Source organism: Gekko japonicus, unplaced genomic scaffold (assembly GCF_001447785.1).
Source record: "Gekko japonicus isolate JY-2015 unplaced genomic scaffold, Gekko_japonicus_V1.1 scaffold702, whole genome shotgun sequence".
Taxonomy (NCBI): Eukaryota; Metazoa; Chordata; class Lepidosauria; order Squamata; family Gekkonidae; genus Gekko; species Gekko japonicus.
This window is the reverse complement of record NW_015175377.1, coordinates 340,646-364,996: the sequence shown is the minus strand read 5'-3', so window position 1 is coordinate 364,996 and position 24,351 is coordinate 340,646. Positions and strand designations below refer to the sequence as shown.

The window sequence follows — 24,351 nt, the reverse complement described above, 5'->3', positions numbered from 1 at the left end:
CCCTTTCCCTCCTTTTGCCCCCCCCCCAAACTGCAGGTTCTGCTTCCCCTTTGAAGCCAGTGGGCTCTGAGCCCGGACCTTTCCCCCCTTCGTCAGCAGAGCCACATCACTTCCAGCCCAGCCATGCTTACATCTGGCTGGGCCAGTCAGAGTGCCCAGTGGTCGTGTGGGTCTCATGGGGCTGGTCCGTAGGCTACAATAACATTTATATGTCTAGAGATTAGCGATAATTAATGTCATCAACCAAATGTTTATAAAACCTTCCTTACAGGCATCACACCTCCAGCTTGCTTTGGTGTGGATTTCTGAACACAGATCTGGCCATGGCTGATTAGGAATGCAAGATCTGGGTCAGATTTTGACAAAGAAGGAAACATTGAAAGGTAAGGTATGCATATGTAATATATAAAGCAATAAAATAGGCAGTATTCTGCCCAGTTCCTTAGTAATAGTTAAACCTTCCAGTGCTCTGGCCACCAATATGTCAAAAGCACTGAGACAACTAACCAGCTCTAGGCACTACATTTTATAAAATTGTATAAATTATTATAATTATAAATAATAATTATTAATATTCAATAAATACATTTGGATGCTAGCATTTGGCTTCTGGTTATTCTGCATTAAATCCCATCCATTTCTCTGTAATGTCATCACAAACTTTCTGGCTATGAGACAGGCTTTTGTCTCTCATGCACTCCTGGAATAAATTTTTGTGTTGGGGCTTGTGTGAACTCATTTTCAATAACGGGTCTAAGCCCTGGAATCAGGGTACTACTAAAGGGAAAGTGCATTGGAGCATATGCAGAGTTCCTTACCTCTCAACCCCGAGCCCTCATCCTGCCTGTGTTCAAAGGTTTAGGAGCAGGACTTAGAAGGCAGATGCTGCAGCCTGAACTCTGTCACCTGTCGCTTAAGCAAATATAAAGACGGGTGCTGTCAAGTATTGCAGAAAGCAGAAAGCTGCTACCAGATGTGCCTATGGAAAGGTTACCGTTCTGCTTTCTGGTTTAAGTCCTGTAGATGTGTATCTGATTACAGCTTTGTGACCAGGATAAGGTTATACAGGGATGAAAGTACCTGCTGGAGAGAAGGAAAAAAATCAGTTTATATGACCAGAAGCTTAGTGTTTGCTTTTTGCACAAACAAAGCCAAAAAAAGGAGAAAGAAAGATGTTCACAGCTCGCACTGGTGGGACAGTGAGAAAGAAGGTAAAGAAGCAATCAAACCACTCAAAGGTTCCCTTAGAAAAAGACAACCGGTATAATGTCTCGGGGCCGATGCAGCAGAAGGCCCGGAGGCTGGCCCTACTCCGTGAACTGGAGATGAACTTTTACCTCAAGACATGTGAACTATCTTATGAATATACAGTTGCCTACACGAGCGGAATGCCTCACAGGTAAGCACTCTATGCCTGTTATCTTCATATATTTTTTTAGCATACCTTTCAATTCCATAAATGAGTAACAGTTTTGTGTAGTGGCTGTGTTTTAACCCCTTTTAAAAGGTAATCATTTTCCATAGGTCTCAGAGGTGTCCCATGCGGTGGCTGCCTTTTCTCTTCTGTTCTTGGATGTGTTACGGGCTGTCGGTTTTGCCAGTGTGTGATTGTGGTTTGTTCCAAAGAGGTTTCTAGTTTGTGAAGAATGTAGGAGAATGTTGGACTGCTGGGCTGGGCAGGTTTGGCAGGGTGCCCATTTAAATTTAAGTGAGCGAGTGTGCTCATGAGGTGGCAGGAAAGGAGGCTATAGGGCAGAAGGCGCATCAGCAAGGTCTTTTAAATGCATTCAGGGCTGGATTTCAAATGGGGCAGTATACTTGAAGAATATTCATTGTGATTTTATATATGCATGTGTATGCCTTGCCACAACCACTGTAGAGCTGTAGGTACAGGGATAAATAGATGCCTTTTAATGCAAAAAGAACTGTCTCTTTGACAGGCACTTTGTAAACAGGCTGAGATGTAAATCCTATAATAGCTACTCTGGTCACAATCCAGCACAGAGCTGGAATGCTTAAGCACAGGGATTTCTATGAGGAAAAATGTGCCTGGTTTTTGGACCTGAGACGCAGTCCATGATCTGTGTGGAGAAGCAAGCATGTTCCTCCTTGCCATTTAGGATTGCCATAGCATTTTGATAACAAGAAACAGTTAATTACTCTCAGCACTCCACAATTAAGGGTGCATTTACACATCAATCTCTAATTTTGATATATTTATTTGCTTCACTACGCCCCCCCAGAATTAAATCCAAGCAAATGGTGACCATATAAACTAAGCTTGTTATTCCTGTTTGGTCCTTGCATTTGTTAAACAGCTGTTCGAGACCCGAGTGCTACATGACGGAGTGAGTTCCCGTCTCTGGTCCCAGCTCCTGCCAACCTAGCAGTTCGAAAGCAAGAAACTGCAAGTAGATAAATAGGTACCACTTCGGTAGGAAGGTAACAGCATTCTGTGTGCCTTGGCGTCTAGTCATGCCGGCCACATGACCACGGAAGCGTCTTTGGACAGCGCTGGCTCTTCGGCTTGGAGACGGAGATGAGCACCGCATCCCTAGAGTCAGATTCGACTGGCTTTCGAGCAAGGGAAACCTTTACCTTTACCTTATGGACTGGTAACTTCCATTTCACTGTATCCGAAGAAGTACGCGCGCACACGAAAGCTCATACCTTAAATAAAACTTTGACGGTCTTAAAGGTGCAAGTGGACTCAAATTTTGCTCTGCTGCTTCAGACCAGCATGACTACCCACCTGAATCTATCTTCATAGCATTCTCAGTACTCTCTAGAAAGGCATGATGTCAGTCCCCCACCCCCACAGATGTGATGTCACACCCCAACAGCAATTTTGATTGTTTTTCTCCCACCCCTGTTCTGAGCAGTGGCAGGAGAAGCGAGAGGTCTCCCACCACATCAGGAGATCTGGCAGCCCTGGTATGTCATAATTTTCAGTGCCTAGTTTAGCCTTGACTACATATTTCAAGTCATGCAGTTTATTACATATAAAATCCTGAGGAAAATCGGAAGCCCAAAAGGGGACTGTTTCCTGTGAGGTATTTCATGCAAGAATCGTACATTTGGAAGGGGGCCAGTAGATAGTACCTAACCTTCTGCCCTGATGTAGAGAAAAGAAAATCATGAAAGTCAAAGGCTGCCATACTGTCCTTATATCCTCAATGGGGAGTTGACTGATGACTTTAGGAATCGATTGAATCAAAAAGCTTTATGTTTAACCCCAGAAAAATCTATTCAACAAGTTTCAAGAAACCCAGTCATACAAGCAGGCCATTAATCTTTCACATAAACATGTCGATATCACCATTAAAAAAACACACACACAAATCCAATTTGGCTGACAAAAATGTAATCCATAGTAGTGTATCGAATTTTCACAAGGTTCAAATTGAAGTGCAAAATTGCCATTCTGCAGAGGCTAACACTGTTGCCAAAAACGTGTGGAATATGTTCACTGATCAAGAGAGTGGTTGGGACTGTGCTGCTGACTGCTACACAGTCCTATTGCTGTGTTTCAAGAGGTGAATGTTGTCACTACGGTTCATGAGTGGCCCATAAAGGCTGATGATTCACCTGTTGATTAATGTCCATGCGTCTGCCATGTGGACTTTACACAGATGTGTTTCTAGAAGTTTCCAGCTAAACTTAATCCCCTATTTGATTTGGGCCCAAAAGGAAGCTTAACACTAGGAGTTTGTTATCGCCCACCAGATCAAAAGATAGAGGAGGATTATAAAATGATGACTGAATTAAAGATAGCGGCTAGACAAAATAACTGTGTCAAATTGGTGATTTTAATTACCCACACATTGATTGGGTCAATATGTGTTCAAGTCAGGAAAAAGAGATTGAGTTTCTAGACACTCTCAATGACTATGCTATGGAGCAGGTGGTCACAGAACCTACCAGGGGAGAGGTGATCCTGGACTTGGTCCTAGGTAATGCCCAAGACCTGGTGAGAGATGTAAAAGTAATTGCACCACTTGGGAACAGTGACCATAATATTATTTAGTTCAATATTTGTATCAATAGGGAGTTGCCAAAAAAACCCCAGAACAACCACTTTTAACTTCAAAAGGAGTAACTTCCCTGAAATGAGGGGAAATGTGAGGAGGAAACTGAAAGGAAAAGTAGAAAGGGTGAAAACCGTTGGGGAAGCTTGGAGACTATTTAAAACTATAATCCTAGAAGCTCAGATAAAATATATACCCCAGGTTAGGAAAGGCACAAATAGGTATAGAAAAAGGCCGGCATGGCTAAGAAAGTAATGGAAGCTGTAAAAGGTAAGGATTCCTTTAAGTGATAGAAAGCTAGTCTCAGTGAGGCTGATAAATAGGAACACAGACTGTGGCAAATAAAATGCAAGTCTGTGGTCAGGCAGGCAAAAAGGGAATATGAGGAGCATATAGCAAAAAACATAAAGTCCAACAATAAAACTTTCTTCAAATACATTAGAGGCAGGAAACCAGCCAGGGAGGCAGTGGGGCCCTTGGATGACCATCCTAGTGGTCGACCCAGATCTAACAATGTGTGGCTGGCACAGGCTGTTCAGGGAGCATGGTTCTCCCTTGGGGCGGCTCCTAATTGAAAGCCTGGCGGAAGAGCTCTATCTTGCAGGCCCTGCGGATCTGCATAAGGTCCTGCAGGGCCCTGATCTCCTTCGGGAGCTCATTCCACCAGAGAGAAGCTGCCACCAAGAAAGCCCTAGCCCTGGTAATAACCAACCTGGCATCCTTTGGTCCGGGAAGGGTCAGTTACTGTTGGGACCCTGATTACAGTGCTCTCTGGCAAACATGTGGGGAAAGGCAGTCCCTCAGGTATGTAGGTCCTCAGGTATGTAGGTCCCTGGCCATAAAGGACTTTAAAGGTAAGAACCAGCACCTTGAAGTGAATTTGGTATGCTATCGGTAGTAGGGTTGCCAAATCGACGTACCTCTGCCGGCGGGAAACTTTGTGCTGGCTCCCGGCAGCATGCACGTCACAGGGAAGTGACGTCATGACGCCGGGGATGCTGGTGGCGGGGCACAGCCATTTGAGGGGAAAACATAGAGTTTTCCCCTCAAATGGCTGTGCCCCGCTCCCAGTGTCCCCGGCGTCACCACGTCACTTTCCTGTGACGTGCACGCGGGGGTGGGGTTCCCCCGGGGGCCGATTCCGCGGGGGTGGAAATTGGACCTCCAAAGCAGGGGGAAATCCGCCCCCCGGGGGGATTTGGCAGCCCTAATCGGTAGCCAGTGCAATGCTTTCAGCACAGGCTGGATGTGCTCCCACACTGGGAGGCCCACTAGAAGCCTGGCTGCAGCATTTTGCACCAGCTGTAGATTCTAGATTTGCAACAAGGGCAGCCCCATGTAGAGAGCATTACAGTAGTCCAATCTTGAGGAGACCATCGCATGGATCACGATTGCCAAGTCGTTGCGTTCAAGGAAGGGAATTAGCTGCCTAATCAGCTGAAGATAGTAAAAGGCCGACTTGACAGTGGTTGCTACCTGGGCCTCCATTGTTAAGGAGGCATACAAGAGCACTCCCAAACTCCTAACCTCCGGCGCTGGCACCAACGGAGCCCCATCGAAGGTTGGGAGTGGGATCCCTACCCCTGGTCCGCCCTGGCTCAGTCACAGGACCTTCAGTTTCAGTAGGCTCAGCCTAACCCATCCAGCCACGTAACGCCCAGTCTAGATCTTCCGGTTTGGAACTGCCCAACAACAGATAGAGCTGAGTGTCATCTGTGTACTTCCGTGTTATGTAGGTTTCCCTCAGTTCCGCTCATGATCTTGCCAGATTCGGAACGATAGGAGAAAGGGAGTTCTAACAATATGTTGGATCCCCAAGCATCGAGAATAAATCCACGTTTTAAAGAAAAGCAAAATTTATTTCAAAGCGTTGAAGACATACTCAAACACGTTCTTTGTTAGAACTGGGGCTACACAGTTAGGTCAAGCATAATAAAGGAACTTCAAACAGATACAGATCCAATGAATATCTTTCCCGCTGGCGGGCTAAGGAAACGGTTGCGCGCCCAGTACATGAGAACCAGGCAGAACATCAGACAAAACACAGGTGCAGTAGTCCTGGGAAAATCAATAGGCAAGCATTACAGCATCTTCTCCCCCACACAACCTCCAGCAGTTATCTTTTGCATTCCAAAGCAGGAGCAGGATGATAGAAGCCAAGCCGGGTGTAACAGGGAAAGGATATGTACACAGAGGTCACAGAAAACAGAATGGCAGCTTGCTGACATACTGCCCCCCTTAAAATACACTTACAACACACCTCCCGGCCTGGGCGGGAGACCTCCCGGGCTGGGCGGGAGACCTCCCGGTTTGTCCGGGAACCTTCTGTGGAAACTACGGATCAGGTAAGGGGCCCGAATATCCCCTTCTTCCACCCATTCGCGGTGCTGGGGACCGAAATCAACCCATTCGATAAGGTACCAGAGTTTACCACGTTTCACTTTACAATCAAGGATATCAGCTATTTCAAAATGTTCATCCCCTTCCAATATGACAGGCGGAGGAGGAGTAGTCTCTGGTCTCCAAGGAGACGGTCCAGGATCCTTCTTCAATAGACTCATGTGAAAGACAGAATGCAAGGCACGTAAATTCTTAGGCAAAACAACATCAACTGCCACATCATTTATGACTTTACGCACTTTGAATGGACCTATGAACTTCCATCCCAATTTTCTGCTAGGCCGCAGCATCTTAATGTTCTTGGTCGAGACATACACAAGATCCCCAGGTTTCAGATCAAACCCCACCACCCTACCCTTGTCTGCCTGGGTCTTGTAAGCAGCCTTGGCTGCGTCAAGTGTTTGGCATAGCAGCGGCCATGCTTTTTGCAAGGACATACACCATGTATCAGCATCCCCCACAGGACGTTGGCCCATCCCCTCCAAGAAAGGGAGGGGGGGACTGTCGTAACCAGATACAGCTTTATAAGGAGACATGCCTGTGGAGCTATGGACCGTATTGTTATAACAATATTCAGCAAGAGGCAATAATTCACACCAATCATTCTGTTGATAATTAGTAAAACAACGCAGGTATTGTTCCAGAGTCTGATTAACCCTTTCCGTTTGTCCGTCAGTTTCAGGATGATACGCGCTGCTGAGCCCTTGTTCGACCCCTAAAATGGAAAGAAGTTCCCTCCAAAATTTAGAAACAAATTGGGTCCCCCTGTCAGAAATTAACTTAGCAGGTAATTGATGAATTTTCACCACGTGGGACATAAACGATTTCGCCAACCTCTGAGCTGTAGGCAAGGAAGGAAAAGGCACAAAATGAGCTTGCTTAGAAAACAAATCAACAACCACCCAAATAACAGTGTTCCCTTTGCTCGCAGGGAGGTCAGTAATAAAGTCCATGGACACCACTTCCCATGGTCTCGACGGAGTAGGGAGTGGCTGCAGTAAACCAGGAGGCTTGCCCATCCTGGGTTTAGTTAAGGCACAGGTTTGGCAGGACCTAACAAACATCAAGAGGTCTTTGCGCATTTGTGGCCACCAGAATTGTCTGCGGATGAGTTGCAAAGATTTAACGAAACTCCAATGCCCTGCCAGTTTCGAACCGTGAGCAGACTCCATCACCTCCCTCCTCATCGAAATAGGCACATACAATTTGTCTCCAGAATAAATCAGACCTTCAGGGCTACGGACACAATCAGGTAATGTCTTAAGGGAGGCATCATCCTCAGCAGTAAAAGCAGAAAGATATTTCTGGACCCAGGCCCCCCCTCCCACAGGGAACAGGGAAGGCGAAGTCTCATCAGAGTGTGGAATCGTTCGCGCTTGCGCCCGGGTGACCACGGCCCCCCCCAGATGGGAGGGGGAAAAAACAGAGTCCATGATGATCTCACGCTGACTGTCATGTTGTGGGAGGCGTGAAAGCGCGTCAGCCAGGGAATTAGCCGCCCCCGGGAAATGACGAAGTGTGAATCGAAACTTAGCGAAGAAGTCCGCCCAACGAAGTTGCTTAGCGTTGAGAGAACGGGGGGATTTCAGCATCTCCAGATTCTTATGATCAGTCCAGACTTCAAACGGCAGTTGCGCCCCCTCCAGCCACTGCCTCCAAGTGGAGAGAGCCAGCCGGATCGCTGACGCTTCCTTTTCCCAAATCCCCCAGTTTCGTTCGGCATCAGAAAACTTTTTAGACACAAATGCCAGGGGATGTAACCGACCATCTTCCCCTTCTTGCAAAATAGCGGCCCCCATAGCCACATCCGAGGCATCAGTTTGGACAATAAACTTCTTAGATTCATCAGGGCGCGCCAGCACCGGCTCGGAGGTGAACATCAGTTTAAGTTTCTCAAAAGCCTCTGCGCAAGCAGGGGACCATTTAAGCGGGGCGCCAGGTTTCGTAGCATCAAAACCCTTCCCTTTGGTCTTTAGCAACTCAGTCAGGGGAAGGGCAATTTGCGCGAAATTCTGGATGAAATTTCTGTAAAAATTGGCAAATCCGAGGAACATTTGCAATTGTTTGCGGGTCCTGGGGGGCTCCCAGTCAAGTACAGCCTGAATTTTAGCAGGGTCCATTTCAACCTTCCCCCCAGAGATGCGGTATCCCAAAAAGTCAATGCATGTCTTGTGGAATTCACATTTTGACAGCTTAGCAAACAAGTGGTGTTCATAAAGTCGCTTAAGGACCTGGCGCACCAATTTAATATGCGACTGGAGGTCCTGAGAGTACAGCAACACATCATCAAGGTAAAGGACCACTCCTTTGAATAGAAACTCATGTAGGACCTCATTGATTAGGTTCATGAAGACCCCCGGAGCCCCTTGAAGGCCGAAGGGCATAACGAGGTACTCAAACTGCCCCAAAGGGGTATTAAATGCAGTCTTACTTTCATCCCCCTCCCGGATGCGCACACGGAAATATGCATCCCGGAGGTCAAGTTTCGAGAAGATCTTGCCCTTGGTGGCCTCAGCTACCAAGTCCTTAATTAATGGGAGGGGGTAAGCATTGGACAAAGAAACAGCGTTCAAACCCCTATAGTCAGTGCACAACCTAAGCCCCCCGTCCTTCTTCTTTCGGAAAAGTACAGGCGCGGCGAAAGGGGAGGAAGCCGGGCGAATGAAACCTCGGGCTAGGTTTTTATCAATAAAGTTCCGCAGTTCGACTTTTTCAGCCGGCCCCATCGCATAAATTTTACCTTTGGGTAATTTACAGTCAGGCAAAAGTTCAATAGCACAGTCAGTCGAGCGATGAGGGGGCAATTCGTTAGCTTCCTCTTCGCCAAACACCTTTGCCAAGTCTCTATACTCTCGAGGCAAAGAAGCTAACTCTTCCGGTTGCAAAGTGCCGCAGGGGAACTGTGTGGTCGGCTGGTCCCCCCACGAATCCACCCAGCAGTGATCCACACACTTAGCCGACACAAATTTGACAACCCCTTCTTCCCACAAGATGTAAGGGTCATGGGTAAACAACCAGGGACTCCCCAGTACTAAGTCGAACTGCGATTTAGGGGTGACAATGAAGGACCTGGATTCCCAATGATCTCCCGCCCCCAACCGCAAAGCCATAGTCTCGTGCGTACAAGGTTCCATGGGTGCCCCATCCATCTGAGTAAAAATGATGGGGGACTTCAAGGGGACTATCCCCGCTTCCAGTGCAACTAACACTCTAGGGCTGATGAGATCCCTCCCACACCCAGAATCAATCAACGCTCTTACCCTAACGTGGGTTCCTAGGAGCGGATTCATTAAGGAGACAGTCACGAAAAATAGGGAAGGGGTTTCTCTCACCACCTTGGGCGCAGCATTAGAATGGCCTTGTCGTTTTGCGCCTCTCACAACAGGCCGTTGTCGTTTTCCGCCGTTTCAGCCACCAGCTCTTCTTCGGACTCGGCGGCAGCCGGTTCATTTTCCCCCGAACCTTGGGCTGCCTGCAGAGCTTTGGAGAAACGCGGTTTAGCCATCCCCTTCTTCCCCGACAGCGGTGTCTTCGGGCTTGGGGTAGGCGGCTTGTCTTTGACTTGACGGCTGCCACAATCCACAGCGAAATGCCCCTTCTCCCCGCACTTGAGACAGAGCCCCATCTTCATCCGTAGTTCCCTTGCCGATTCCGACAGGCGTTGAGTCTTGGGTTTAGAGGCACCGACAGCGGCGGGTCTGTTGGTCGTAGCAGCCAGGTCGAGTTTGATGGTGGTGAGCCGGTCTTCTGCATTTTCAGCTTCTTGGGTCCAGGCCATCAGGGAGACAGGGTTGACAGTTTTCAGAACCGTTTCTCGGATTTCTGCGTTGAGACCCAAGCGATACATCTCAGCCAATATATGATCAGGGTAGTCTCGGAGCTTAGCTGCTTGCTTGTGGAATTCCAGAGTGTACTCGCGAACCGACTTCTTGTTCTGGCGGTAGGTCCGGAGGAACGCTTTAGCTCTTTGACTCGCGTTGACATCTTCGAATCTCGCCCTCAGCGCCCACATGAATGCTCGCAAATTCAAAAGTTCCGGACCGCGGTCGTTGTGCAGTCCAACATACCATGTGGCGGCGTCTCCTTTCAGTCTTGCCGAGATGACATCAATGAGACCAGCTTCATTTCGGAACAGGTGTCGACTCTCTTCTACGAATTTATGCACCCTCACCGTGAAGAAAGCGAGTTCATCCGGGTTGCCGTCGAAGGTAGCCTCCAGCAGATCCTTGGGTCTGGGTCGTGGAGGCCTCACCAACGGGCCCAGCTGCCCCGGAGCTCCCCTGGGAGGGAAACCCGGTACAACCGGTGGCCCTGCTGGCATTGGCCTCAGCGGCGGCGGCAGACCCGGCACTGGCGGACCCCCCGGCATCGGCGGTTGGGCAGGCACTTGCGGAGGCGGTCTCACCGGCTGCTGGACAGGGACCTGCTGCGCGGGGACTCCCGGTGCTTGTAGCGGCTGGGCAGGCATCGGCGGCGCGGGAAATCCCGGTGCAGGAGCAACTTGTAACTGCGCGGCGTGTGCGTCCAGGAAATTGGCCATTCTAACGTCCAACATTCCCGGCAGGCCTTCCATCACATCCTGGAATGCCCGCATTAAGTCTCTCACCGAGTCTTCCAGTTCTGCTAGACGTTCCCCGGTAGTTTCCTCCGGGATGGGGTCCCGAGGGCGGTAGTCCGGGGGTGGGTCATAGTCCTCTTCCGTTTGGAAGGCTCCGGTGCCCTCCTCATCTTCTGCGTGACCACGCGGTCCCGACGGCTCGAACATCCACTCCTCGAGGTCCTGCTTGGGGCTCCCCTTCTCCGAGGTAGACCCAGGTTCCGGGAACAATCCCTTGTCAAACAGACTCTCACGTAATCCGCTCCCCCGACGGGAGTACACCTCACGGGTGCCTTGGGTGTTGTACATAGTCCAATCATCCTGCTGGTGAGTCTTCCGCGGACCCCATTGCGAAGGGGTCGGAGGCGGCCAAGACAGATGTGCAGGCAGGCGGGGAATCGTTTCCCCCACGGCACCCTCCATCGAGGCTGCAGTCGTGAACACCAAAGACGCGGAGGTTTGTGGGACCGATCCCGAGTCCCCCTCCGTGTTAGGTAGATTTCCCTCAATTCCGCTCATGATCTTGTCAGATTCGGAACGATAGGAAAAGGGAGTTCTAACAATATGTTGGATCCCCAAGCATCGAGAATAAATCCACGTTTTAAAGAAAAGCAAAATTTATTTCAAAGCGTTGAAGACATACTCAAACACGTTCTTTGTTAGAACTGGGGATACACAGTTAGGTCAAGCATAATAAAGGAACTTCAAACAGATACAGATCCAATGAATATCTTTCCCGCTGGCGGGCTAAGGAAACGGTTGCGCGCCCAGTACATGAGAACCAGGCAGAACATCAGACAAAACACAGGTGCAGTAGTCCTGGGAAAATCAATAGGCAAGCATTACAGCATCTTCTCCCCCACACAACCTCCAGCAGTTATCTTTTGCATTCCAAAGCAGGAGCAGGATGATAGAAGCCAAGCCGGGTGTAACAGGGAAAGGATATGTACACAGAGGTCACAGAAAACAGAATGGCAGCTTGCTGACATTGAGGCCCTCCACAATCCAGTGGGTGCCTCGGGAGAGCTGTTCCCCAAGTGCCACCCATTGTCCCTGACCTTGGAGAAAGGAAGCGAGACATTGCAAGGCAGGGCCCTGGATTTCAGTGTTGGCGAGGCGGTGGATCAGTAGCTGATGGTCGACTGTGTCGAACGCAGCTAACAGCTCCAACAGCAACAGCACTGCCAATCCACCCCGATCTAGATGCCTCCGGAGATCATCTGTGAGGGCAACCAGTGTCATCTCTGTCCCATGACCCGGGCAAAAGCCAGACTGGAAGGGATCTAGAATGGAAGCGTCATCCAAAAAGCCCTGTAGCTGCATTGCCACAGCCCTCTCTATTATCTTGCCCAAACAGGGCAAGTTGGAAACCGGCTGGTGGTTCACCAATTTGGTCGGGTCCAGAGATGGCTTTTTAAGGAGAGGACGTACCACCGCTTCCTTGAGTGCCCCCGGGAGCAGTCCCTCCGAGAGTTATAAACTGATCTCCAGACTACATAAATTGCTTATTACTTATTTATTTAAAACATTTCTTCCTCTTTTCCTAGAAAAGATGGGTGCTTTGGAAGGTGGATTAAATAGGATTGCCAGGTCTGGGTTGGGAAATACCTGGAGATTTTGGGGGTGGAGCCTGAGGAGGGCAAAATTTTGAGAGGGGAGGGACTTCAGTGGAGTATAATGCCATAGAGTCCACCTTCCAAAGTGGCCATTTTCTGCAGGTGAACTGAACTCTGTTGCCTGGAAATCAGTTGTATTAGGGGGAGATATCCAGCCACCACCTGGAGGTGGCAACCCTGGGATTAAATGGCATTGTAGCCTACCAAGGTCCCTCCCCTCCCTAAACCCTGCTGTCTCAGGCTCCACCCTCAAATCTGTAGGTATCTGCAACCCAGGGTTGGCATTGGCAATCCTCCCTCCCACCCATGCTCTTCTGACCTGAAGGGCTTACTACAGGTAGGTTTCCCCACTGGGGCAAATAGAGGCTCCTTTGGTCCGCTTCAGGACTGGAAAACGGCACAGAGGGAGGAGTGAAGCCCTTTCTTCTTGAGTGTGGTGGACCTGATCTGAAGTGAAACTGTGCATGCCTAGGAATTTAGTTCCCGCTTGGGAACTCCAGGCACATGTGCAATCCAAAGTCTGTTTACTGCCTGTATTTTGTAATGGGTGAATCAGCTTGAAGATTGCCAAAACAAGGGCAAAAGATTTCATAAAATAGGACCTCCGGTTTGTTTCATGTATCAATATAAATAAATCAACCAAAGTAATAATAATTTGAGCTAAAACAAAACAGGATATTCTTTAGAAGAAGTATGTTTGGCTTCTCTTATACCCCTATTCAGAAGCAGTTTTGAGTTTAGATAGCAGGCTGCACAGCCTCCTTGACTTGGATGCTACTTATTGGGCTTGCCAATGCCTTTCCCAACCCAGAGCTGGCAACCCTGGGCAGTGCCTGAGAAGGGTGGCGTTTGGGATGGGGAGGGGGGGGAGCTCAGTGTGAATGTGGTGCCAGAGGGCCCACCCTCAGAAACTGCCATTTCCTCCAGGGAAGCTGGTCTCTGTAGACTGGAGAAGAGCTGTAATTCCAAGAGATCTCCAGGTCTCACCTGGAGATTGGCAAAATGACTACTTACCACACATCTCTGGCTCCAGGAATGGCTTGTGCTAGCTGTCCCACCCCCACCAATCACAGGAGGAAGACTGGACCCTGATTCCAAATCCTGGATCATATCTTGGAGCCATAGAACCTCTGATCAACACAGCCTTTCTTGATTACATTAAGATCCCCAACATCACGTGATCTGCTTTTTTGCTGACTTCTTCATTCAAATTCTTTCAGCTTGTGTCAGAGCATCATAAATCATTTCACTTGAAGGAGGAACAATGTGGCTGGGACAGTCCCACGTCCCAGAAGGTGCCTGCTGTGCTGACACAGCCAGGGCAACCTGTTGTCTGATGTGCAGATGGCTTGTGAGTCAGAATGTGGGGAGAGGACAGATGTCACAGATCAAACAAGAAGCAGAGCGCACGCAGTGTGAACCTGACTTCTGGGATCTGCAGTGGATCAGGTTAAAGTTGTTCATTTGGTCGGTTGACAGTTCCAGTACTGGAAGCGTTAATTTAAAAGAGTTGCAATAGATAGAAGTTTTTAAACACTGGTTAACCAGTGAAATTTAATTCTAAGCGACTGATGTGAGATCCGGACTTGGCTCAGTTCCTCAGGGCCTGTAAAATGGAATTGCATCACCAGGCTTATGGGTGAGATCAGGGAGTCTTTATTTATATACTGCCCTCTATTTCTTCCCCTCCCCTCGCTCCCTGGGAACAGTGACATGGTCTATACGCTATCTGGTTGATTGTTGATTCTGTATGTATAGATTTTAAGAGTTTTTAAATTGCTTGTTTATGTCGTAATCTGCTCTGAGCCCCACAATTGGGGGGGGAGAGTGGAATAGAAATTGAATAAATAAATAAATTCTTATTTAAAACTAGGATTTCTATCTATGTAAATAGAAATTATAGGAATCATATTGCAGAGAATGAATAGTTCTGGACTTTTGTTCCAAAACCCCAGAGCCCAGTTACGAAACTTTTAAACAATTGAACCAATAAAACATGTATCAGTTTAATTTTAAATATTAGTTTGGTTTAGTTTAGTTTTTGTTTGGTTTAGTTCGTTTCACCAAGTTCCTGCTAGGAGTGGGTAATCCTGTTCCCCACCATTGCTCTTGCGGCAGGTGAGAGAAAAATAAGGTTTAAAAAACTGTTAGCAGTGGTGTGATGTCACTTCTAGGGAAAACCTGGTAGCTACCACCACCCACAAATGCCCCCGAACGCAATGTCATGATGTCACCTGTGACATCATCACATTGCTGATGTCAGGGATGACACTCTAGTTTTGGGGCAAAACTCTACATTAAAATTGGGCTTAAACCAGAAGATCCCAGAATGGACCCTGGAACCCTCTGCTGGCAGCCCTAGTTAGAGCAGGAAGATGTGCTTCCATCACTTCGGTCCACGATGTTCAACAACCGAGCCTGCTCCTTGTAGCTTTTCCCCATACAGTACGTACCAACACCCTGTTATCTGGCCACCAGAAGGACTTTTCTTCATGGAAAGTGGGGGTGGGTTGCCAGCTCTGGGTTGGGAAATACTTGAAGGTTTTGGGGGTGGAGCCTGAGGAGGACAAGGTTTGGGGAGGGGAAGGGAGGGATCTCAATAGCGTATATTGCCATATAGTCTACCTTCCAAAGCAGCCATTTTCTCCAGAAGAACTGATCATGGTCATCTGAAGAGCAATTGTAATAGTGGTAGATCTACAGATGTCACCTGGAGGTTGGCAAACCTATCACCATTGGGCTGCCTTCACCTTATCCTTTAGTTTATGGAGTACATCTTTTGTAGGTATGAAGTTGCAGGTTTTATCCCATGTATGTGCAGCTGAAGAGTCTGGTGGTGAGACTGGCAAAGATACATGGCTAAGATGCTGCTGGTTGGAATGCCTACAAGTAGGTGAAATGGACCAATGATTTGATTCCATATAAGGCAGTTTTATATGTTTATGAAAAATGTTCAGGATTTCTCCTAAGAAAGAAAGGGGAAAGAGCTGCTCTGTTGCTAAAGGACAAGCCGGAAAACAATGACTCTCACCTTGATCCCTTTACCATCATGCTCTTGATCCTTCCACCATCATGAAATCCAGTTTAATTAATTTTGGAAGGTATGATATGTTCCGTTTGTTCTGATAGCGTGAGCTGGAATAGCAGTTTGGTCTCTGGGGCCTGGGATCTTCCTACCTACGCTTGCTAAAGGATAGTAAACAAAGTCTTTCTGGCTGCTCTGAAAATACATATTGGGTTTCAAGAGAAGATATTAAAATAGGCTTTGACCTTTATAAATGATAATGGAGAATGGCTTCAATCTGGAGATAAGACCCTGATGAAGGCTTATAACAACTGGTGTGCTGGCAAGGTCATGCAAATTCCACAGGACGTTGATCCACCACTGCTTGCAGAGCAAGAATAACCCAAATGTCCCTGCCAGAAATCTCTCTCTGTCTGCCACACAGAATTACCATCTTTTCGAAACATGTAGATCAGTCTTGGCTTATCTGCTTTTGAAAGATTTAAGGATTAGTTGAACCCATGAGACATCATCAAATGAGTTGATTATCTAATCATATTCTGTTTGATAGATTAGTGACTGAAAGGAGGCCTTCGGGTTAGGGGTGGCTGCAACACAACTCTGCCAGACTTGTGCATGCTTGAGACAAGGTTAGAAGCAGGGCTCTTTTTGTAGAAAATGCCCAGCAGGAACTCATTAGCATAATAGGCCACACCCAACACCAGGAACTCATTAGCATATTGGGCCACACCCCTGACAGCACAGTTCATTAGCACAGTAGGCCACACCCCCATGTTACCAGAAGTCTGGTCATCCAGCCACACCCACCTTTTGCTTGTTATTCTGTTTACCTTGTCTGTTGTCAAAACCCAGGGCCTTTTTTTTGTAGCAGGAACTCCTTTGCATATTAGGCCACACACCCCTAATGTAGCCAATCCTAATGAGTTCCTGCTGTTGGGTGTGGCCTGTTATGCTAATGAGTTCCTGCTGGGCGTGGCCAACTTGGGAGCCAGCTGGAACTCAGTTCCTGTGCGTTCCTGCCCAAAAAGAGCCCTGGTAGAAGTCAACACACTACTGAAGAGAAAGTTAATGTCCCCTTTGGGTTGTTGAGGAGAAAGCAGCTGAGATGCAGAGTAAGAAATTTACATATTTATTTAAGTACTTTTATCTCGCTCGTCTCTATGCTGGGGACTCAAAGTGGCTTACAAACCCACCCCCACCCCCACATTGTGAGTGCTAAGAAAACACAAAATGCCTACAAAATCAGAGCTACCTTGAGGGGAAGACATTTGGTTATTTTGCAACAAATAAAAACTACATGTTTTTTGGTGCGGAAATCTGAAATAGTACAATGAATCTAGCTTAAGTCTTTAAATAAACACTGTGGGAGCGCACAAACATCAGCCCTGGTTTGGATCCCAAATGAATTTTTTTTTCTTTACCTAAATATAATGGTATGAGAAAGAGGGCTGGCATTCTGTTCCCATGGCCCCTTTTATATCAGTCTATGACCATGTGAGGTTTGAGTTAAATTAAGAAGGATCAAGGTCCATCTTAGACATTGGATAAAGTGAGCTAGTCGACTGAAACTGCAAAGTGACTCACTGTGCTGCACACTCTGGCTGTCCGATAGACAACTGGCATCTTCTTCTTGTGGAGGCATCATGGTGACAACCATCTAGAGAAGCCAGCGAACGTGGCCATCTGAAATTTGAGAAACAGACTCCGGCTCTTGGTTCTTGCTTCGGAACATGAATCTCTATAAAGTGGCTTGTACAGATATCCCACCACCCAAAGCAAGCATACAGAAGTCCAACGAAGCACCTTTAAAATTTAAGAGACAAAGTATGGTTCCTAAAATAAGCTCTCCAGTCAGGTGCTGGTTTGAGGGATTAAACAGCCAACCTGAACAGATGCTACTACAGAAGTTTTTGCTTATGCACGGACTGTCGATACAGCAGACCGACAAAGCTGTCTCAGGAATGAGATACAGGTACCTTCCAATATGCTTGCAAAGGCAGTCTGTAGAAAAGGTTGTGCAAGACTAAACTGGTGAGATGACCTAGCTTAGATTCTAACTACTCAGTGATGCGCCCTGTCTTGTTTGTATTGGGTCAGAACTCATCTCAGGAGTCTTAATTTACAGACATGCTTAATCTTTAGAGTTGTAGAACTCTGACCTCATAAATTCAAATACTTCTGATTGGGTAAATTTACCCCATCTGATAATTTATTCAAGTTGCAGAGTTTGGTGTGTGTGTCGTCCCATAGTCGTTTCCCCCCCCCCCCCCCCGCCGCCGCCGCCAAAGAATGCCATATCTTTGTCATGGCCTGAGAAAAATATTGGAACTTGTACAGTACTTAGAGGGGGGAGGGAGTGGGATATGGGCTATAGAAGAGTCTCAGATCCTTGGGAAAGGTGTGTTACCGAGATGACTACGTGGCTCAGCAACAGCATTTGGTATCGTCATTTAGTAACAGCTGCTAAACTTCTGTATTGTTTTGCATCCTTCAGTCATGAGGAGTGAGACCTACTTTTTAATAGGAAATCTGGGGATTTTACAATACCAGGATAGGGTTGTTCAGTTTGATGATGTTCATATACAAATATATGCTTCTTACATTTGCCCACTGATCCACTGAGCATTACACCTTGTCCTCTGCACTTTAAGCGCTGATGCTTATGACTCATGTTGACTTCATCTGCTCTGACACAAGTTGAAATAGTTGAATGTGTGACAACTACATGCCAAAATCTAACTAGACTGGTTTTTGGCAATCAGTCGCAGCAGACATTCTCTCTCTCTCTCTCTTTTTAATTTATTTCATTTCATAAAAAAGTCCAACACCAACACCACCCATGTGCGACTTCCAGGCATTAGAGACATAAATAAAATTCCATACAGTATTATATCACAATCAATCTCCGTACAACTCTATTACTCTATTAACCTTCCATCTTAATCTTATAATCAAATTAACCTCTCAATTTCCTATTAACTGACTAATCACCCCAAATTTTTTAAACCCCGCCATCCTTTTAAACCAGTCCTCCTCTTGGTCCTTAACCTTTAACCCATTCATTCTACGTATCTTCATTGTAAGATACTCTAAAATTATTATATTATTCATCCTTTCCCTCCAATGATTAATCGTCAGTTCCTCAGCTTCTTTCCAATTCCTTGCAATCACTTGTCTTGCTGCTACTAACAGCAAATTTATCCATTTACATTCCTCTTTTAACCTTAACCCTATACTATCCAAACTAATAAGTGCCATTGCTTTAGATATTCTTACCCTTCTTCCCACAATCCCTGACATTTCTATACCAATCTGATCCCAAAATTTCTTTACCAAAGGACAATCCCACCATTCTCTCTTACTATTTGCTTCTCACATTTTTATCATGTCCTTCCTCCACAGAGCTTGGGACAGTGCAGGGGACTCTTTCTTCCTCTGTTTCGCTCACACGTCAGCCCTGTGTAAAGTAAGTTAGGCTAAGAGAATGTGATTGTCTGAAGGTCACCAGTGAGCTTCATCGGCAAGTGAGAATTTGAGAATACTCAAGTCGGCCACAACAACAAGGTGCCATTTTAGAGCGTGGATTCTGCTTTTCAAAGCACCAAGAGTAGCTGATCATGCTGGGGACTGCAGTGTGGGAGGGTGAGGCTCGTTGTCACAACAGGCATGCTAATTTCAAGAACCAAACATCCATCCTGCTCCTGAAAAAGGTGTGAGGAGCCTCTCCTGCCCCTACAGTGTGGTAGGGCTGCCAACTCCCAGGTGGTGACTGGAGATATCCCACTATTACATCTGATCTCCAGGAGACCAAGATCACTTTAGTTGGAGAAAATGGCTGCTTTGGAAGGTGGATTCTATGGCGCTGAACCCCGCTGAAGTGCCTGCTCTCCTCACACCCCACCCTTCTCAGGCTCCACCCCCAAAATCTCCAGGTATTTCCCAGCCTGGAGCTGGCAATTCTAACTATAGTCCTTAACAGGATCAGTCCCATGCAGGATTTTGAAAAGTATAAATCCAGGCCCTAAAACAGCACCACATCTCCACAATGGCCTTGGAGACATGGTATCATCTAGTTTGGCCCTTGTGTCTCCTGTTAAATTCCAGCACTCTAAGCACTGCACTCTAAATCCCACCGGTGTTAAAGACCTCTTTGCCTGAGACCCTGGAGAGCTGCTGCCAGTCTGAGTAGACATTACTGACCCTGATGGTCTGATTCAGTTTAGGGCAGCTTCATGTATTTACTATACTGGTTCTGAAAGCACAGGGATACTGAAACACAGGAGAGAAGAACAGATCACTGCAGTGCCGCAGTACTGGTTCACATTTTTGGATACAATGGACTAAATGGTACCTTGTTTAATGCAAGCAAGGCAACTCTTGTGGCTTAGTGGTACTTAAACCATCCACAAGAACAAGACAGTCTGGTGAGAAAAAATATATACAGATGTGTGCTAGATGCCCACAGAATAATACAATAACAAAAGAAACTAGATTAAAGCCATAACATCATTTAGTGTCAAGTAATGAAAAACACGCTTATTCCTTCATAGAAAAAATACAAAGGTCAATAAACTATGGAGGCATAGTTTGGGTCCATTTGACTTTGGCAGCAGCCGGCTTGAAAATAAGTGAGGAGACCTTGCCCAAGTAGATTAACAGAAAAGTAAATCAATGAAAGTGTCAACTTGAAGGTAACATTGAATATGAAATTCCTATATAGGATTTGTTCCTGAGGAAAGACCAGAGGTCTGAAACACTTAAATATCCGGAATAAGTGTTGAAAGAGAGATTGAATTTGGAGCAGACTGCTTTTGAGAATCCAATATTGTTAGAAGGATATTTACTGAGAGAGTTTGGAGTAGACTGCTTAGTGGTACTTAAAGCTCACAGTGCTGGGAAGGGACTATGGCGCAAGGGTACAGCATTTCTCTGGCAAGCAAAAGGTTCCAGGTTCAACCCCTGGCATCTCCAGCACAAAGGATCAGGTAGAGGGTGATGTGAAAACCTCTAAGACCCTGGAGAGCTGCTGCCAGGCTGTACAGACAATACTGTCTTAGGTGGACGAATGGTATGCTTTGGTAAGATCATGGAATGTTCCCATCTGATCCTTCACAGGCAATGGAGCATGTGTGTACTATAATTTCCTTTTCAGTGCCGTTTGTCCAGCTGCCCCACAGGTTTCCCAACTTTGTTCATGCAAAAAAACCAACATGAGAACAATAAATGATTTCACGCTTAAGGGTGCATGCAATCATTTCATGATGTTCATTAGCCATAACACATCCTGCAACTTTCTTAAATATGAATTCATAGGAACATGCAAGGATGCGGGTTATTTATGGTTGCTAACTCCGTGTTGCAAAATTCTTGGAGAATTGGGGGTAGAGCTTGGGGAGGGGTCTCAGCCAGGGTGTAATGCCACAGAGCCCACCCCCAAAAGCTGCCATTTTATCCAGGGGAACTGACCGTTACAACCTGGAGATCAATTGTTTCAGTTGTAATTCCGGTAGATCTCAAGGCTCCACTTGGAAGTTAGCAACCCTGTGCAAGTAGTTGGAAAGTTCAGATTCAAATGTGCAGTTTGGTATTTTACATATTTGCCAGTAAATTGAATTAAAACAGTGCTTATTAATATTACCAAAAGGGGGAAATTGTTATACGAATAAACCAGCTTATGAGTATTTAATGAGTGTTCCTTATTAACAATTCATTATTTTCCACACTAAATTAAACAGCCTGTAATAACACATGGATTTTCTTACCACCCCATTACCTATGAAATAAGCATTGCTGAAAAAAAATTCAGCAATGGATGCAACAGATGAACAAGCACACTTCAAACTAACAAACTTCCAAACCCAGCAGGAGCCTAGCAAGGAAAGTTCCGTTAAGTGGCAATCGATAAAGAATGGCAGCTTTAAATAAATAGCAAAAGTAAAATCCACCCTCAAAATGTTTGTATTTCCCCCTTTCTGATTAAGGAGTCGAAAGAATTTATTACTTTGCCTTGCAAGCTATTTTGTTCCTTTGTAGTGTGTAATGAAGAAAAAGGCATGCAAACCATCCCCCTCCCATCCCCCCATTAATCTACAAGCATCAGCTCCCTTGTTTGCTTTTCTTCCAAGGTGCACCTCAACTAAAATCCTGCGCCTTGTGTCACATAACTGCATTTGTTTAACATTGATGGTCTCCGCTTATCCACCGCCAGTGGAAACAAATGCACAGTTATGCATCAAAAGAAGCATGGTTTTTGTTATTCATGTGTACGTGCTGGACCGTGAGCTGGCAGCAGGCGATGCTCAACCAAGTTCCAATTACCTGGGGCGAAAACAGGCAAATTCCTTTTCCAGCATCTACAGTGCTAGGTATTGTTCTGATGTTTTCTGTGGTTTGTAGTTCTGTAGAGTTTGCTCGTCAGCCTTTTATGCTGCCATCATTTCATGTCAGTTGTGTTATATAGCTCTGACATAGATCAAGAGATATTTTGATGGAGGGAGAGAGCTACATTTTGCCAGGGAACTCAGGCCCCTCCTGGGCTGTCTCTTGACAAGCATGGACGGCTTCAAAAGGGAATTAGATAAGCATATGGAGCAGAGGTCAATCAGTGGCTATTAGCCACAAGGTATAGATAGGGGCTCTGGGGCAAGTGATGCTCTGTCATCCTGGTGCTTGGGGGGGACAACAGTGGGAGGGCTTCTAATGTCCTGGCCCCACTGGTGGACCTCCTGATGGCACCTGGTATTTCTGGCCACTGTGTGATACAGAGTGTTGGACTGGATGGGCCTTTGCCTTTTGGCCTGATCCAACATTGGTGTCTCTTATGTTCTTATAATTCTGTGGCTGCCAACCTCCAGGTGGTGGCTGGATATCTCCCAGGATTACTCCTGATCTCCAGGTGATAGAGATCCAATTCTACTGGAGAAAATGGCTGTTTTGGAAGGTGGACTCTATAGCATTGTACTCACTGAAGTCCCTTCCCTCCCTAAACCTTTTTTTTTTTTTTTGAGAATTTTGGGAGAACAAATGGAGTGCCAGAAGATTGGAGGTGGGCAAATGTTGTCCCCATCTTCAAGAAGGGGGGAAAGGAGGACCCAACCCATCTACTACCAACCCATCAGCTTGACGACTATACCTGGGAAAGTTTTAGAACAAATAATCAAACAGACAGTCCTTGAGCATTTAGAAAGGATGGCTGTGATCACTAAGAGCCAGCATGGGTTTCTCAAGAACAAGTCATGTCAGAGTAACCTTGGCCCCAGTCACACGGGCAGTAAAACACGGGGGGGGGGGAGGCATGGCTATTTGTGGTTCTGCAAGTAGCCGCATGACAATGCGATCAGACGCATTGGTGGCAACCCACGGTTCCGGTCCTCGGTGTGTGTGCTGCGATGCAGATGGCTGGAGGGAAAAGCCGCACTGGCACGATCACACCAAGGGAGTCCGGAGGCAGCCGTGGCAAACCATTTGGTACCACATTCATTGAGGTATTTTTTAATAGTGCATTTTCGGCGGCATGCCACGGTTTGCCACGGGTGTGCTCCACTTCCCAGATGTGGTGTGATCACAGCTGGAAAACCCGCCATCCACTCATGGCTCTCCTGCAGCAAATTCCCCGTGTGAACGGGGCCCTGATCTCTTTTTTGAGAAAGTTACTACCTTGCTGGATCAGGGGAATGGTGTAGACATAGTTTATCTTGATTTCAGTAAGGCTTTTGATAAGGCTCCACATAATATTCTTGTTGGCAAATCGGTAAAATGTGGCTTGGATCCTATTACTGTTAGGTGGATCTGTAACTGATTGACAAATTGCACCCAAGGAGTGCCTGTTAATGGTTCCTCATCCTCTTGGAGAGGAGTGACAAGTGGAGTGTCTCAGGGATCTGTCCTGGGACCTGTTTTTCCAACATTTTCATAATTGATTTAGATGAAGGAATAGAGGGAATGCTTATTAAATTTGCAGATGATACTAAATCGGGAGGGGTAGCAAATATGGTAGAAGACAGAGTCAGGATACAGGATGATCTTGACAGGCTGGAAAACTGAGCTAAAACAAATAAAATGAATTTCAGTGGGGATAAATGTAAAGTTCTGCATTTAGGTAGGAAAAATCAAATGCACAATTATAGGATGGGAGTGACTTGTCTTGGCAGTAGTATGTGTGAAAAGGATCTAGGAGTCTTAGTAAACAATACACTGAACATGAGTTAGCAGCAATGTTCCCTCTAAGCTGTGGAATCCTGTGAGCAAAAATTCTACCTTGTGAGCTCCTGGCATGAAAGTTGTGAGCGAGCGATTTGGCCGCTGCATAAATCAGCTTGCTCTGGAGCCCTTCTTCATGAGCCAAGACAAAAATGTGTGAGCCGGAGGCTAAAAAATTGTGAGCTAGCTCACACTAACTCAGCTTAGAGGGAACACTGGTTAGCAGTGTGATGCGGTAGCTTAAAAAGGCAAATGCAATCTTGGGCTGTATCAACAGAAGTATAATGTTCAGATCACATTTTTTTTAACCATAATATTTTATTAGATTTTAATTCAGAACATAACAAATAAATACAGGTTCTCAAACAACATTTTAACAATTTTTCATATATATGTCAGTGTGTATACAGACTTCCAATTTGACTTACTCAAATACTGATAGAAGTTTGCTAGCTTATCAATAACAATGAGTATTGTGCTGCACTA

The 24,351-nt window shown here is 46.4% G+C and overlaps 2 protein-coding genes across 3 annotated transcripts in view; one reads left to right on the top strand and one right to left on the bottom strand.

The window, feature by feature from the left end:
- Positions 1-1,280: 1,280 nt before the first annotated feature.
- The window catches only part of KCNAB1 (potassium channel, voltage gated subfamily A regulatory beta subunit 1), a 296,623-nt gene continuing 273,552 nt past the window's right edge, over positions 1,281-24,351 (top strand). Inside the window, exon 1 of one of the 2 annotated variants that reach the window (XM_015425542.1) lies at positions 1,281-1,399. In XM_015425542.1, coding sequence (XP_015281028.1) covers positions 1,281-1,399 — 119 coding nt within the window. Of the gene's footprint in view, positions 1,400-17,234; positions 17,639-24,351 lie in introns of those variants that run through there. The other variant, XM_015425540.1, reaches the window with a different exon arrangement.
- Positions 8,606-9,124, bottom strand: LOC107122442 (RNA-directed DNA polymerase homolog; the record flags this gene model as incomplete). Its single annotated transcript, XM_015425544.1, has 1 exon — positions 8,606-9,124. A coding segment is annotated over one exon (519 nt), but the record flags the coding sequence as incomplete, so codon positions are not given.